Below are 17,715 nucleotides of genomic sequence, written 5' to 3'. Positions count from 1 at the left end.
TCCCTTTGTTATTTCTGCAGATTGTCGCTTTCACTCAGTCCTTAATAAACCTGGGTCAAACACATATCAAACACTTGAGCTGCACTCAATATAGTTTGCCCCATAAAATGAAACCAATAGAATAGTCCCCAAAAGTGCGAACTCCAAGCTAAATCAAACGCACAGGTCTGACTCCCTCACCAATGGAATCCTAAGGATAGAAGGCAAGGTGAGGGTAGGGCCCTGGCACTGTACCATACCAACGATGAGGTCATCCCAGACAGGAAGTGGGACAGACGGGCACGGTCTGACGATTCAGAGCTACTGAGGGTCGTCACAGGTCACCACAGCCACAAAGCCATAAACCCCGCCTATTTCGGCAATTTATCTTCTTAAAATGTGATTTTAAACCTTACCCTGACCTTAACCCTAGCCTTACCACACAAAAAGTTAATTTGTGTTTTAATACATTTTATAGCCAATTTTGACTTTGTGGCTGTGCGATCTAATGGAAACCAACAGAGGGACTTCCCTATGTCCCATGCCACCCAGAGGTATGACTGACCTGAACTGGATCACAGAACCCAAAACACCATGAAGCCAAGTGTCACCCAGAGGTATGACTGACCTGAACTGAATCACAGAACCCAAAACACCATGAAGCCAAGTGTCACCCAGAGGTATGACTGACCTGAACTGAATCACAGAACCCAAAACACCATGAAGCCAAGTGTCACCCAGAGGTATGACTGACCTGAACTGAATCACAGAACCCAAAACACCATGAAGCCAAGTGTCACCCAGAGGTATGACTGACCTGAACTGAATCACAGGACCCAAAACACCATGAAGCCAAGTGTCACCCAGAGGTTTAGCTGACCTCAACTGGATCACAGAACCCAAAACACCATGAAGCCAAGTGTCACCCAGAGGTTTAGCTGACCTCAACTGGATCACAGAACCCAAAACACCATGAAGCCAAGTGTCACCCAGAGGTTTAGCTGACCTCAACTGGATCACAGAACCCAAAACACCATGAAGCCAAGTGTCACCCAGAGGTTTAGCTGACCTCAACTGGATCACAGAACCCAAAACACCATAAAGCCAAGTGTCAGCCAGAGAACTGAGCATGTATTACAGTATATCTACCTGTACAAACAAGCCAGTCAATTCCACCTTCAATGAATGAACTGTGTGGATGCTTTTGTGACAGAGTGCCATCTAGTGACCAAGAATGAAAATCTATCTAGATGGGGTCGGTAACAGACGGCCCGCAGGTCAAAACCGGCCAGCGAGTGATTTACTTTGGCCCCCCCAAAGTAAAAAGAAAATGATTTTAGTTTTTGTTCACAAAAAACTGTAAAATCAGCAGGAATTCAGCTAGAAATTAATTTAATTTCGGAAATCTGTTCCCAAGTAAACCCCCCCCCCCCCCATGAGAAACATTTGAAATTTGAATTTCAGTTTACTTCCTGAGTCAATGTACCTCAGTCCAGACTCAGTGAAAGCTATAACTGCAAAATACATTTACCTAAAGTATGGCTCTTATGACATTCTAGTCATAGGAGATAGTCTTCAATAACGTACCATGCACTACAGCAATGTACATGCAGATAGACCGACTGACGGACGTACCTGAGATGGGCTTTGAGCTCTGTGAAGCGGGGTCTCTTGCTAGGGTCGTAGGCCCAGCACTTGGTCATCAGGCTGTACAGGGTGGGGGGGCAGTTGTGGGGCATGGCCAGACGTTCTCCGTTCTCTATCCGGCCGATGACATCGTTGTTCTTCACCCCCTGGAAGGGTTTGACTCCGTAGATGAGGATCTCCCACATACACACACCTGGAGTACAGAGAAACATATATTTATTTAAACCATAATTTATCAGCTAATAACATACAGCCTTTGTCTTAAAGGTTTTTGAGTACTGTTTGATAAGTACTGTATCAAATTCCCAAACTCACCAAACATCCACACGTCACTGGCTGAGGTAAAGCGTCTGAAGTTAATAGACTCTGGTGCCATCCATTTGATAGGCAGTTTCCCTTTAGAGGCTGGGGGGAGAGGTGAAAGCGTGACTTTTTTTGTGATCAAAGGTTTTTATTGTGATTGCTTTGGACAGATACACATGGACAAAGGAACAAGTGACAAGACCGAATAAGACAAACACTTCCCTCCCACAGGACTTCCCTCACCCATAGTTAGATGAGTGGTTCACAATAGCAGTCTTACAGAGTCATACGCTAATGAAAGAGCAGTTGTGTTTCTTTCACTCACCCCACGCATACGTGCTACATATATTTCCATGTTTATAATGTCCATGAATGACAGCAGCCACTGCTGTCTGCTTAAAGAATGAGGAACCTAATGCATGACTTACTGATAACAAAAACAGCTGAAAGTGATCTCCTCTGGTATGCTGTGGACAGTTAGTCCCCAGAACAAGTGAAACTCCTACCTTTGTAATAGGAGCTGTCCTCCATGTATCGAGACAAGCCAAAGTCTCCCAGTTTAACACAGTCCACTGAGGATACCAGAACGTTCCTGGCAGCTATATCCCTGCAAGAAGCAGAGAAGCAAAAAAAAATGTATGCACGCATGACTGTAAGTCGCTTTGGATAAAAGCGTCTGCTAAATGGCATATTATTATTATTATTATTATTATAAGAGTAGTGAGTTTACAGGAAACACACACAAGCCATATTAATAAGGCTAGATTGGTGTGAGGGCTTACCTATGTACAAACCGCTTGCTCTCCAGGTAGGCGAGTGCTGTGCTTAGCTGGAAAGCGTAGAGAATCAGTGATGCCAAGTCGAGGTTGTATTTTCTCACTTGCAGAAAGGAGCGTAGCTGTAAAGATGGGAAGAGAAAACAAAGATAATCCTCACTTTAGCATGCACATTACATACAGGGCCGGATTAATGCAGGGGCTTACCGGGGCTGAAACCCCTGGGCCCAGGCCAGTGGAGGCCCCAAGAGAGAAAAAAACATAAACAAATAAAATAAAATAAAAATCTATAATAATAAAGGAAATATATAGAGTGCATTCGGAAAGTATTCAGACCCCTTGACTTTTTCCACATTTTGTTACATTACAGTCTTATTCTAAAATGGATTAAATAGTTTTTCTCCCCTCATCAATCTACACACAATACCCCATAATGACAAAGTAAAAACAGGTTTTTAGAAATCTTTGCAAATTTATTACAAATAAAAACTTAAATATTACATTTACATAAGTATTCAGACCCTTTACTCAGTACTTTGTTGAAGCACCTTTGGCAGCGATTACAGCCTTGAGTCTTCTTGGGTATGACGCTACAAGCTTGGCACACCTGTATTTGGGGAGTTTCTCCCATTCTTCTCTGCAGATCCTCTCAAGCTCTGTCAGGTTGGATGGGGAGCGTTGCTGTGCAGCTATTTTCAGGTCTCTCCAGAGACATTCGATCGGGTTCATGTCCGGGCTCTGGCTGGGCTACTCAAGGACATTCAGAGACTTGCCCAAAGCCACTCCTGTGTTGTCTTGGCTGTGTGCTTAGGGTCGTTGTCCTGTTGGAAGGTGAACCTTCACCCCAGTCTGACGTCCTGAACGCTCTGGAGCAGGTTTTCATCAAGGATCTCTCTGTACTTTGCTCCGTTCATCTTTGCCTCGATCCTGAATAGTCTCCCAGTCCATGCTGCTATAAAACATCCTCACAGCATGATGTTGCCACCACCATGCTTCACCGTAGGGATGGTGCCAGGTTTCCTCCAGATGTGACCCTTGGCATTCAGGCCAAATAGTTCAATCTTGGTTTCATCAGACCAGAGAATCTTGTTTCTCATGGTCTGAGAGTCTTTTAGGTGCCTTTTGGCAAACTCCAAGTGGGCTGTCATGTGCCTTTTACTGAGGAGTGGCTTCCGTCTGGCCACTCTACCATAAAGGCCTGATTGGTGGAGTGCTGCAGAGATGGTTGTCCTTCTGGAAGGTTCTCCCATCTCCACAGAGTAACTCTGGAGCTCTGTCAGAGTGACCATCAGGTTCTTGGTCAACTCCCTGACCAAGGCCCTTCTCTCCCAATTGCTGTTTGGCTGGGCGGCCAGCTCTAGGAACAGTCTTGGTGGTTCCAAACTTCTTCCATTTAAGAATGATGGAGGCCACTGTGTTCTTGGGGACCTTCAATACTGTATAACTTTTTTGGTACCCTTCCCCAAATCTGTGCCTCGACACAATCCTGTCTCGGAGCTCTACGGACAATTCCTTCGATCTCATTGCTTGGTTTTTGCTCTGACATGCACTGTCAACTGTGGGACTTTATATAGACAGGTGTGTGCCATTCCAAATCATGTCAAATCAATGAAATTTACCACAGGTGGACTCCAATCAAGTTGTAGAAACATCTCAAGGACGATCAATGGAAACAGGATGCAACTGAGCTCAATTTCGAGTTTCATAGCAAAGGGTCTGAATACTTATGTAAATAGCTAATCATCAGATGGGGGAGGAGAGGAGGTAGGGGGCCCATGTGGGCAACTGCATAATAAATCAATGTGACTGGTAAATTGTGTGAGTCAGGGGCTGGGCCCAAGCTAATGTTTTTATTTTTTATTTATTATTATAATACTTTTTTATCCAACCACAGGAGCCGACTCTCAATGTTCAAAATACACCAGAGAGCATAATTTAGCCACAGAGGATCAATTGTTTATAAAAAATAACTGTGGATTAAGTTTATACAGGTAGCCTATCTGCCAAGATAAAGGAAACACCAACATAAAGGTCTGAAAAGGGTGTTGGGCCACTAGCTGCCAGAACAGCATTAATGTGCCTTGGCATAGATTCTAAAAGTGGACCTAAACCATGCCAGGAAACTGCACTCCACACCATCAAATATACTTTGTATCCCTCATTTACTCAAGTGTTTCCTTTATTTTGGCAGTTACCGGTATGCCTACAGTCGGGAAGGCCACAGCTTGGGCAGCATATGCGCCAAATATATGTTACAGCTTGTTGCGTTGTGGCCATAGATTTATAATCCATAGAAGGGTTTTGGAACCTCTTACCCTGGCGACTGTTACACTCATGGGTACACTTGCAATGGATGCCAGGGAACTGCCATCTATAGATTACATTTCTATGGTTGGTTGCGGCTGTCAGTTTGCCTTATTGCAGATTTCAAAATACAATCGCTGGAAAAACCTACATTTTGGAAAGCAAATGCCTACTGCTGAAAAGAGAATACTAATCTGTCTGTAGAACCAATATATATATATTTTTTCTCAACAACTCCCAATGTTTTGCTAACAGCAGCACTGTTTTTAAAAGTAGCTCATCTTGCGACAGGCTATTTCCATGACGAGCCATCACCGTGAGTAGCATATGGCTTCATCTTCATCATTAGGTGAGTCAGTGTGCCACTGGAAATTATATTTAGTAGCCTACTGTAGCCTATGATATATAGACTGTATATATATTGCCTCCTGATATTGTACAATCTGCGTGTCGCTTCATTGGCCTGGGCTATTGTTTGTTTTAATTCCAGATCAGATTGATCTCAGTTTGTCAGTCAGATCAGCCACTCATTTCAGTCATTTGTGTGGTATTAAAAAATATTCCGCTAATGTCTTCTGTCATGTAAATTACATAGAATTGCATGAAATGTGTGTTTTTTTAAAGGCAGTTATTTTTTTGACCCTGCAAAAAATAAATCATCATGTGTGGAAATCCTAAAACCGCCTCTGCTCAACTGTAGCCTATGCCACATGGCAAACGTCATTATGGCTGTGAGAGTGTGATTTGAACGAGTCAGGCGCAGGAGGGTAAATCACAGAATACAGAGTTTATTCCGTAGTACACAGTTACGCTGGATAGCGTCAACAGTCCAGTGCGCAAAACAGGCACACTGGAACAAATACAGGCACACGGGAAAAATATACCCGGCAATACAAAGTACAGGTAGATCCACCGAGCTACACTCATCTCACATGAAACAATCACCCACAAGGACAAAGGGGCAGAGGGAACACTTATACATGTACTAATGAGGGGATAAGAACCAGGTGTGTGTAATTGACAAGACAAGACAAATGGAATTATGATATATGGAGCGGCAGTGGCTAGTAAGCCGGTGACGACGAACGCCGAAGCCTGCCCGAACAAGGAGGGGAGGCAGCTTCGGAGAAAGTCATGACAATGGCTTTATTATAAAGGGGCTTTTTATTCAACAGTAAATTTACCACGCATTGAATTGCATCTTGGTACACGGATTTGTTTACAGAAAATTATGGTGTGTCGGGAAAGAGGGTCTGTAAAAAAAATAAAAAAAGCCCCGGGGCTATGATTTCTTAATCCGGCCCTGATCACATATAACATAGTTACTAACTGCCTTCTACAATGTACTGCATGAACCTTGAAATTGAACCTTGAATGTGATGCCTCTATCCACCACTAGATGGCCATCACTAACAGCTGAAACCATGTGAAAGGTAGAAGAAGTACCATCTAAGACAAAATGGGTGAAAAAACTCAAATCTAAACTCAAATTACAGTAAGTCATACAACACTACTCTTCAGCATGAGCTATAGGTTACTGTTACTGAGCCTGAGGTCATCACTGTTATACTGATTCCTGTACTAAAGGTACTTCCTGTATTAAAGCGCTGTACTGTGTGTATGTGTGTGTGTGTGTGTGTGTGTGTGTGTGTGTGTGTGCGCGCGCGTGTTCTGTACCTCTCCCAGTGTACACAGCTCCATGATGATCCACACTGGGTTTTCTGTGATCACTCCAATCAGCTTCACTATGTGGGGGTGGTCAAACTGACGCATGGTCACTGTATGTGGACAACACACACAGACACAGACACAGACACAGACACACACACACACACACACACACACACACACACACACACACACACACACACACACACACACACACACACACACACACAGTCAGCGGGAGCAAACAATCAAATGCTGAGTGTAACTTAATAGTCCAGGGGTTAGCTAGGCTACAGCTTATATAATCAGGTCACTGTATGTGGGGCGAAAAGGTAGAGAGTGAAATGAAGACTGATTATATAGTGGATTATTATTCATGTCTATGATAAATGTCAAGGCTGTTATGAAGGAAGCAGGTCCATGTTTACAGTGGGATATTTTAGGATGGCTCAGACTCAAACCACCATCTTTGTTTTCTCTCAGACAACATCTCATCAATCCTGCTGCTACTGAGTACCTCGTGTGGAGAGGATGGGAGGAGAGGAGAGGAGAGGGGAGAGGGGAGGAGAGAAGAGGGGAGGGGAGGGGAGGGGAGGGGAGGGGTCGGGTCGGGAGAGGAGAGGAGAGGAGCGGTGTCGGAAGGGAAGGAGAGGGGAGGGGTCGGGAGAGGAGAGGAGAGGAGAGGAGAGGGAGAGGAGAGGAGAGGAGAGGAGAGGAGAGGAGAGGAGAGGAGAGGAGAGGAGAGGAGAGGAGAGGAGAGGAGAGGAGAGGAGAGGAGGAGGGGAGGGGGAGGAGAGGAGGGGAGAGGAGAGGAGAGGAGAGGAGAGGAGAGGAGAGGAAAGGACGGGAGGAGAGGAGAGGAGAGGAAAGGAAAGGAGAGGAGAGGAAAGGAAAGGAGAGGAGAGGAGAGGAGAGGAGAGGAGAGGAGAGGAGAGCGGTGTCAGAAGGGAAGGAGAGGGGAGGGGTCGGGAGGGGAGGAGAGAGGAGAGGAGAGGAGAGGAGAGGAGAGGAAGGGAGGAGGGAGGAGGGAGGGAGGGGGAGGGGAGGGGGAGGGGAGGGAGGAGGGAGGGGAGAGGAGAGGAGAGGAAAGGAAAGGAGGGGAGGAGAGGAAAGGAGGGGAGGAGAGGAGAGGGGAGAGGAGAGGAGAGGAGAGGAGAGGAGAGGAGAGGAGAGGAGAGGAGAGGAGAGGAGAGGAGAGGAGAGGAGAGGAGAGGAGAGGAGAGGAGAGGAGAGGGAGGAGGAGGAGGGGAGGAGAGGAGGGAGAGGAGAGGAGAGGAGAGGAGAGGAGAGGAGAGAGGAGAGGAGAGGAGAGGAGAGGAGAGGAGAGGAGAGGAGAGGAGAGGAGAGGCTGGGGTTGGAGGGGAAACACATAGCCTTTATGGAGCTGATGTGCTATTTGATGTTTTAGAGCAGTGTATGTGTGTGTGTGTGTGTATGTGTGTGTGTGTGTGTGTGTGTGTGTATGTGTGTGTGTGTGTGTATATATGTGTAGTGTTAGAGAGAGAGTGCGTGGGCATGCGTGTGTGTGTCTCAGACTTCAGCAAGGGGAAGGGAAGGGGTGTGCATTGCACTGGGGAACTCAGCAGGACTGTACTAGTGTAAACCCACTTTCTCTAAACCCATCCCTCTCTAAAGCGGTGCTCTGTGCTCCCCAGTCCCCCTGCAGCCTCCACAAATGCCTGCTGTGTTTTCATACATGGGGGTTAGCTCAGTCCCACCTTGTCTGGGCATTTCATCTGGATAAAGGAGCCTTTTTCTCTGTCAGGACCACTGGAGCTGAAGAGCAGTTAAGTCTTCTGCTTTTCAAAAACCCACTGCTACACTAAGGCTTCGTCACAAATGGCACCCTATTCCCTATCAAGTGCACTAGTTTTAGTGCATTATATAGGAAATAGGGTGCCATTTGGGATGCTAACCAAATCTCTGCATGTTCTAGCCCTAAAAAGGTAGAACTCTCTGTCTGAGATTGCTACGCTGAGAATGCGCCCTAGAATCGAACTAAAAGGGTATGTGTTCAACCCTCAGTAGTATACACATAACTGGTGGAATACGTATGAAGTGCAAGATATTGTATGTGCTGTGATCAAGAAGGACTACAGGAGGTGTGTTACTTACGAGCTTCTTGTAAAAACTTCTCCCTGACACTATCAGAGGTGCAGTTCTTACACGTCTTGATCGCCACAGACAGAGCAGGGTTTTCCTACAGAGAGAAATAAAAAAAACATCAGAAAATGGTCGTTTAAATAAATCTAAGAGGATTGTGTCTTGTTTTTCCACAGGTCTATATGCTCCCTATTCCATATGTAGTGCATTCATTTTGAACAGGGCCCATAGGGATACCCATAGAGCTCTGGTCAAAGGTAGTGCGCTACATAGGGAATAGGGTGCCATTTGGGACGCAACTTAGGCCTACCGAGCTCATGTAGACTCCCTGGTGGACGTCCCCGAACTGTCCCTCTCCGATACAGCGGCCAAGCTCAATCCTCTGCCTCTGAATCTCATAGTCCCTGGCTGGGTACAACACACATCATTAGACACACTGACTCTATAATCTCATAGTCCCTGGCTGGGTACAACACACATCATTAGACACACTGACTCTATAATCTCATAGTCCCTGGCTGGGTACAACACACATCATTAGACACACTGACTCTATAATCTCATAGTCCCTGGCTGGGTACAACACACATCATTAGACACACTGACTCTATAATCTCATAGTCCCTGGCTGGGTACAACACACATCATTAGACACACTGACTCTATAATCTCATAGTCCCTGGCTGGGTACAACACAGCATTAGACACACTGACTCTATAATATCATAGTCCCTGGCTGGGTACAACACAGCATTAGACACACTGACTCTATAATCTCATAGTCCCTGGCTGGGTACAACACACATCATTAGACACACTGACTCTATAATCTCATAGTCCCTGGCTGGGTACAACACAGCATTAGACACACTGACTCTATAATCTCATAGTCCCTGGCTGGGTACAACACATCATTAGACACACTGACTCTATAATCTCATAGTCCCTGGCTGGGTACAACACACATCATTAGACACACTGACTCTATAATCTCATAGTCCCTGGCTGGGTACAACACACATCATTAGACACACTGACTCTATAATCTCATAGTCCCTGGCTGGGTACAACACACATCATTAGACACACTGACTCTATAATCTCATAGTCCCTGGCTGGGTACAACACATCATTAGACACACTGACTCTATAATCTCATAGTCCCTGGCTGGGTACAACACATCATTAGACACACTGACTCTATAATCTCATAGTCCCTGGCTGGGTACAACACATCATTAGACACACTGACTCTATAATCTCATAGTCCCTGGCTGGGTACAACACACATCATTAGACACACTGACTCTATAATCTCATAGTCCCTGGCTGGGTACAACACACATCATTAGACACACTGACTCTATAATCTCATAGTCCCTGGCTGGGTACAACACATCATTAGACACACTGACTCTATAATCTCATAGTCCCTGGCTGGGTACAACACACATCATTAGACACACTGACTCTATAATCTCATAGTCCCTGGCTGGGTACAACACATCATTAGACACACTGACTCTATAATCTCATAGTCCCTGGCTGGGTACAACACAGCATTAGACACACTGACTCTATAATATCATAGTCCCTGGCTGGGTACAACACATCATTAGACACACTGACTCTATAATCTCATAGTCCCTGGCTGGGTACAACACATCATTAGACACACTGACTCTATAATATCATAGTCCCTGGCTGGGTACAACACATCATTAGACACACTGACTCTATAATCTCATAGTCCCTGGCTGGGTACAACACAGCATTAGACACACTGACTCTATAATCTCATAGTCCCTGGCTGGGTACAACACAGCATTAGACACACTGACTCTATAATCTCATAGTCCCTGGCTGGGTACAACACAGCATTAGACACACTGACTCTATAATATCATAGTCCCTGGCTGGGTACAACACAGCATTAGACACACTGACTCTATAATCTCATAGTCCCTGGCTGGGTACAACACAGCATTAGACACACTGACTCTATAATATCATAGTCCCTGGCTGGGTACAACACATCATTAGACACACTGACTCTATAATCTCATAGTCCCTGGCTGGGTACAACACACATCATTAGACACACTGACTCTATAATCTCATAGTCCCTGGCTGGGTACAACACACATCATTAGACACACTGACTCTATAATCTCATAGTCCCTGGCTGGGTACAACACATCATTAGACACACTGACTCTATAATCTCATAGTCCCTGGCTGGGTACAACACATCATTAGACACACTGACTCTATAATCTCATAGTCCCTGGCTGGGTACAACACACATCATTAGACACACTGACTCTATAATCTCATAGTCCCTGGCTGGGTACAACACATCATTAGACACACTGACTCTATAATCTCATAGTCCCTGGCTGGGTACAACACAGCATTAGACACACTGGCTCTATAATCTCATAGTCCCTGGCTGGGTACAACACAGCATTAGACACACTGACTCTATAATATCATAGTCCCTGGCTGGGTACAACACAGCATTAGACACACTGACTCTATAATCTCATAGTCCCTGGTTGGGTACAACACAGCATTAGACACACTGACTCTATAATCTCATAGTCCCTGGCTGGGTACAACACAGCATTAGACACACTGGCTCTATAATCTCATAGTCCCTGGCTGGGTACAACACAGCATTAGACACACTGACTCTATAATATCATAGTCCCTGGCTGGGTACAACACAGCATTAGACACACTGACTCTATAATATCATAGTCCCTGGCTGGGTACAACACAGCATTAGACACACTGACTCTATAATCTCATAGTCCCTGGTTGGGTACAACACAGCATTAGACACACTGGCTCTATAATCTCATAGTCCCTGGCTGGGTACAACACAGCATTAGACACACTGACTCTATAATATCATAGTCCCTGGCTGGGTACAACACAGCATTAGACACACTGACTCTATAATCTCATAGTCCCTGGCTGGGTACAACACAGCATTAGACACACTGACTCTATAATCTCATAGTCCCTGGTTGGGTACAACACAGCATTAGACACACTGACTCTATAATCTCATAGTCCCTGGCTGGGTACAACACAACGTTAGACACACTGTCTTTATATCAACTGGATTACCGGCAATGGGTGGTATGGCTGTCCGATTGATTGATGTGAAATCAATCTGGTTTTAGCTGATCACTGAAGATCACAGTACAACATGCAATAATGCAATTCCATTCAAATCAGGATTACCAAGGCTGTCCATGGAGTTGCATGCAATGGCTGATTTGTTGAATAAATACAATCATATTGTCAATTTGAAATCACCATGCAAAAAGTTTCAGCAGACATGCCAAGACATAATCCTATTTTTCCCTTGAAATGTACAACATTATGTTACCTGGACCAGTCGGTGCTGTGAATTTGTACTTTTTAACGCACTCTCAATTGTCATATTTATATATACCTTTGGGCAGCATGTGCTGGCCCCGACACTCGAGCAGTCGGGAGGGGAATAGGGTGGAATGGGGGTATAAGTGGGGGGTTACATCTACCCTTTTTCTTTCTACCTGTCCCTGTTCTGTATGTCATGTTTTGTAATATTTGTTTTGTGTCCAGAACTCTGGGTCTTGTTGTTCATGTCTGTTCTCTTATGTTTAGATAAGAACTGTACACATGTCTTTCATACCTATACACCATTCTTGTGTGTGTTCAATAAAAAATATTTGAACAGAAATGTACAACATTATGAAACAGTATGATGGCTTTAAATGATATTTAGTTTTCTTCTTAACTTCCCACATATTCTGGAGGGGCGGTGGGTGACCATACTGCAGCAGTACTGTGTCTGATTAGTGGCTGTGATCGCTTCCATCCATAACGTGTCAATAGGAGAGACTGGCTGCTCGCTCTATCTATCTATCTATCTATCTATCTATCTATCTATCTTCTCTCTCTCTCTCTCTCTCTCTCTCTCTCTCTCTCTCTCTCTCTCTCTCTCTCTCTCTCTCTCTCTCTCTCTCTCTCTCTCTCTCTCTCTCTCTCTCTCTCTCTCTCTCTCTCTCTCTCTCTCTCTCTCTCTCTCTCTCTCTCTCTCTCTCTCTCTCTCTCTCTCACCTCTCTCTCTCTCTCACCTCTCTCTCTCTCTCTCTCTCTCTCGGCTGGACAGTGTATATTAATGAACAACACTAGATATCCAGGGTGGATAGAAATCAATCAAAACACTACAGGTACTGCTATATTGGCAAAATCGAAACAAAATCACAAAAACACCATCACACAAGTCAAACCATAGGTAGACCTGGGTCACATGGTAAATATTTTCAAATACTTGATTTAGGTTGGATATTGGCATTGTGCGACCACTCCATTGATTCAATTGTACTTGGCACACTAAATCAAGTGTAGCTAAAGTATTTGAAAGTATTTGACATGTATGGTTGACCCTGGTCTGACAACCACAATACAACCAAAAAGCAATCCTCAAGTACAGGGTCGAGACGGACACCATTACCTTCCTCTAGTCCATAGTATTCTGCAGGGCAGTTCATGTGAGGAGAAATCTTTTAGAAGTACATCAACATTGGAGGAACATAATTTTAAATTGTTTAAACTGTATAAAAGATCCCCCTTCCCTTGTCCCTGGTTTGGAGAAACACATGACTAACTCAGAGTGCTTTTCTGGCAAAGGGGAGTGACATTTGTTGCATGCAGAAGTCAGTCAGTGCAAACAAACTACAGGGAGATTCATACCCTTGGACTACACTGACATTTGTCAGCAGCCTCTGTTGCTGGCTGGCTATGTATGTGTGTGTGTGCGTGCACAAAATATAAATGGCTAGCGTTTCAGGCTATGTTAAATACTTCTCCACTGTTATGATATAAAGTAGACTATGGAGTCGTGTGGACAACACTCTTAGATAAAAGGGTTCCAAAAGGGTTATTCGGCTGTCCCCATAGGAGAACCCTTTTTGGTTCCAGGTAGAACACTTTTTGGTTTCAGGTAGAACCCTTTTGGGTTCCATGTAGACCCTTTCTACCTGAAACCAAAAAGGATTATTCAAAGGGTTCTCCTATTCTCCTATGGGGACAGCCGAAGAACCATTTTAGGTTCTAGATAGCACCTTTTTTTTCTAAGAGTGTAGGACAAAGGACAGATGTGTCATGAAAAAGGAAATGTTGAGAGGAAACTGTTTGAATAAGCAATCAAAGCAGCAGTGACAGCAGAACACACAGTCACAGTCACAATCACAGTCATAGTCACAGTCACAGTCACAGTCATAGTCACAGTCACAGTCACAGTCATAGTCACAGTCACAATCACAGTCATAGTCACAGTCACAGTCATAGTCACAGTCACAATCACAGTCACAGTCACAATCACAGTCATAGTCACAGTCACAGTCATAGTCACAGTCACAATCACAGTCACAGTCATAGCCAGTTCATTCTACTAACAGTGATCCACAGATCCACCTCATGCACTCTGTGTTGGGTATTCCCTGTGTACATATGATTCTAGCTATTTGTGAACTACTCTCTATGAACAGTAATAGTTATAGATGAACATAAAATAACTGACAAACATATATTCCAGTTAAGTGAAGAACAATCCAAATAAAACTGCTACAAAAGTAGTAGACACAAAACTTAAACATGAAAATAAAAGATGAAGAACTGAAAGACACCTAACAACAACTTGACCCCTGTAGCTATGGTGCTTTGAGAGAACTCCAGTCTCAATGACTCCAGGAAGGAATGTGGTAACAACAACCAATCAGAAAGTGGGGCACACTTCTCCAAACTGGGTTAAGGCTGTGCACTAGAGGCCACGATCAAAGGCACTCAGGGTCTGGAGAGAACATCTGGTCTTCCAGGGGAGTTTGGTCTGCAGCTCACCACTGAGAGACACTCTAAAACCCAGCACAGCTGCCTGTCGCTGCCTCCCTCCTCCTCAGCACATGATCCCTTGCTTACTCCCTGTCTGACAGATGCTACGGTACTCACTGGAGGGCATGGTGTACGTATCCTCCTCATCTACGATCTCTGCATAGTCGTCAGTCTCTGTGGAAATAAGAGAGTGACACACGGTGAGCCCAACAGTTTGAGAGAGAGAGAGAAATAGAGAGAGAGAGGGAGAGACAGAGAGGGAGAGAGAGAGAGAGAGACAGAGACAGAGAGGGAGAGACAGAGAGACAGAGACAGAGAGAGACACAGAGAGAGAGAGAGAGAAATAGAGAGAGAGAAAGAGAGAGAGAAATAGAGAAATAGAGAGAGAGAAATAGAGAGAGAGGGGTGAGGATAATGAACAGCAGCATTCTGACTCTAAGCAGGATAGTCCCACATGACACACAAGAGTTAGGCTAGGCATTAAGTTGTTTAACCACCTCTAGACTTGTACTTAACTTACCTTTAGTACAATAAAGTACCTTTTCCAAAAACCCACCATTTCAAAGTTGTTAACCCTTAACAACAACCCGACCCCCCCCCCACACATACGACAAACAGCCCAGCTCTGTGATTTGCCTCCCTGTGCGTTCTCCCACCATGTGTTCCTCAGGTCTGAGCTGTGCTCCAATAGCAGCAGAGGTATTTGAGTGAGGGGAGGAGGGGAGGAGGAGTGAGGGACAACAGTTTTTTGCCCCCAGAGAAACGTCTTCAGGAAAAACAGATTGAGTCATGGGTAACTCCAGAGTCACTGTGTGAGCCTGTCTATCCTGACTGCTCTGCTTTTAAGGAAGAAGCAACAGTTTCCAGGAAAATAGGAATGTTGAGACAGCCCTGCTTTCGGCAGGCTGAGATAAAGAAAAAAAGCTGCTGATAACAGTCAAATGATTTGATTTGACTAATGACTAGTGTTAAAAAGCAGCTGATAACAGTCAAATGATTTGATTTGTCTGAGGACTAGTGTTAAAAAGCAGCTGATAACAGTCAAATGATTTGATTTGACTAATGACTAGTGTTAAAAAGCAGCGGATAACAGTCAAATGATTTGATTTGACTGAGGACTAGTGTTAAAAAGCAGCTGATAACAGTCAAATGATTTGATTTGACTGAGGACTAGTGTTAAAAAGCAGCTGATAACAGTCAAATGATTTGATTTGACTGAGGACTAGTGTTAAAAAGCAGCTGATAACAGTCAAATGATTTGATTTGACTGAGGACTAGTGTTAAAAAGCAGCTGATAACAGTCAAATGATTTGATTTGACTGAGGACTAGTGTTAAAAAGCAGCTGATAACAGTCAAATGATTTGATTTGACTAATGACTAGTGTTAAAAAGCAGCTGATAACAGTCAAATGATTTGATTTGACTGAGGACTAGTGTTAAAAAGCAGCTGATAACAGTCAAATGATTTGATTTGACTGAGGACTAGTGTTAAAAAGCAGCTGATAACAGTCAAATGATTTGATTTGACTGAGGACTAGTGTTAAAAAGCAGCTGATAACAGTCAAATGATTTGATTTGACTGAGGACTAGTGTTAAAAAGCAGCTGATAACAGTCAAATGATTTGATTTGACTGAGGACTAGTGTTAAAAAGCAGCTGATAACAGTCAAATGATTTGATTTGACTGAGGACTAGTGTTAAAAAGCAGCTGATAACAGTCAAATGATTTTATTTGACTGAGGACTAGTGTTAAAAAGCTGTGAAATGCTATGATAGTGTGTCATTATTACTGAAAGAAGAAAAGACTCAAGATAAGGGTTACTCAAAAATATCAGAGCACTCTGAAAAGTGTCAGAATGTACCCAAATGGATAGACAGAGTGACAGAATAATATGACCCTTTCTAAACAAAAGGAGGACACCGCAGATCATTGTAGAAGCCCTGTGTTTAATAACACAGATACACAAGCACACACATTAGGAACTGGGAAAAATTAAGGGACAAAAGGTTTAATTTTACCGTCCCCACTTAAATCCCCTGCAAATCCACGTAGGTAGCATGCACAGGTTAGAGAGAGAGAGAGAGAGTGAGATAGAGAGAGAGAGAGAGAGAGAGAGAGAGAGAGAGAGAGGAGAAAAACACAGGTTAGGGCATTTACTGGCCCTCTGAGAGAAAGTTGACAGCAACATAACATGCGTTTAAAGGTCAAAACCAAGTTGCAGCCACTTCTTATTGGCTCTCAGGGGATTCCCCCAGACATTGACAGGTGTGTTGATAGTAAGAGGCTGCCAAGTGAGTAACATACTCAGGTCAAAAGAGACACCTCACTGTAAGTAGGGTCACACACCCACCCACCCACCCACCCACACACACACACACACACACACAAGCAAGCAAATAACAGAGAAACTAAAGGTTTAGTAGAAGAAGGACTAAACGTAACTTCAGAGAGCGTCTCAGTTAGTTGAGCAACATTGGAATGGAAGTCCCGGTGCAGTTTTTGTGCTGAGCTGAATTATTTTGTTACATCATCTGCAGAGATATTTCATTTGATCAGGGTCATACAAAGTCTGCAGAGACATTTCATTTGATCAGGGTCATACAAAGTCCATGACCACTCAGAGAAGAGAGGAAAACAAACACTTCTAAGACACGGTGCCAACTTTCATCTAAACATTCTGCATCAGAACTAGACTTCTCCCCAGTACCATCACGTGCCATCATGATCATATGGGGGGACTCGAGTTTCACACAAGCATCTCTCTATTCTTTCTGAGTGTTCTGCCAGTTTGCTGTGTCAATGGGGCCATATGCACACAGGCCAGTCTGTCTCCTGCTCCACCCTGCTCTACCCTGCTCCATCCTGCTCCATCCACCCTCTCAATCAGCTCTCTATTTGACACTCACCCAGTAGAGTCATTAACATTCTACTGTGATGCGGTCAAGAGACTGGGGGAAGAGCTCTGTGACATTTAAACTGGAGAGATGGGGAGGAGAGGACGGACGGACGGACGGACGGACGGACACACACACACACACACACA

The 17,715-nt window shown here is 44.3% G+C and overlaps 1 protein-coding gene across 14 annotated transcripts in view; it reads right to left on the bottom strand.

The window, feature by feature from the left end:
• LOC121542649 (focal adhesion kinase 1-like) overlaps positions 1–17,715 on the bottom strand; it is a 118,478-nt gene that overhangs the window by 25,441 nt on the left and 75,322 nt on the right. For 11 of the 14 annotated variants that reach the window (XR_006657558.1, XM_045208593.1, XM_045208583.1 and 8 more), the window contains 9 exons: positions 14,790–14,846; positions 13,297–13,317; positions 9,091–9,188; positions 8,793–8,877; positions 6,687–6,787; positions 2,712–2,827; positions 2,436–2,536; positions 1,942–2,031; positions 1,615–1,819 (listed from right to left, as the gene is read on the bottom strand). Coding sequence is in view for 13 of the 14 variants with exons in the window: in XM_045208593.1 (XP_045064528.1) it covers positions 1,615–1,819; positions 1,942–2,031; positions 2,436–2,536; positions 2,712–2,827; positions 6,687–6,787; positions 8,793–8,877; positions 9,091–9,188; positions 13,297–13,317; positions 14,790–14,846 (874 nt within the window). In the remaining variant the exon portion in view is untranslated. The remainder of the gene's footprint in view (positions 1–1,614; positions 1,820–1,941; positions 2,032–2,435; positions 2,537–2,711; positions 2,828–6,686; positions 6,788–8,792; positions 8,878–9,090; positions 9,189–13,296; positions 13,318–14,789; positions 14,847–17,715) is intronic. The other 3 variants (XM_045208587.1, XM_045208592.1, XM_045208591.1) reach the window with 1 other exon arrangement.

This window comes from Coregonus clupeaformis, chromosome 28 (assembly GCF_020615455.1).
Source record: "Coregonus clupeaformis isolate EN_2021a chromosome 28, ASM2061545v1, whole genome shotgun sequence".
Taxonomy (NCBI): Eukaryota; Metazoa; Chordata; class Actinopteri; order Salmoniformes; family Salmonidae; genus Coregonus; species Coregonus clupeaformis.
Note: the sequence above shows the minus strand (reverse complement) of the source record. Positions and strands in the feature narration are given on the sequence as shown.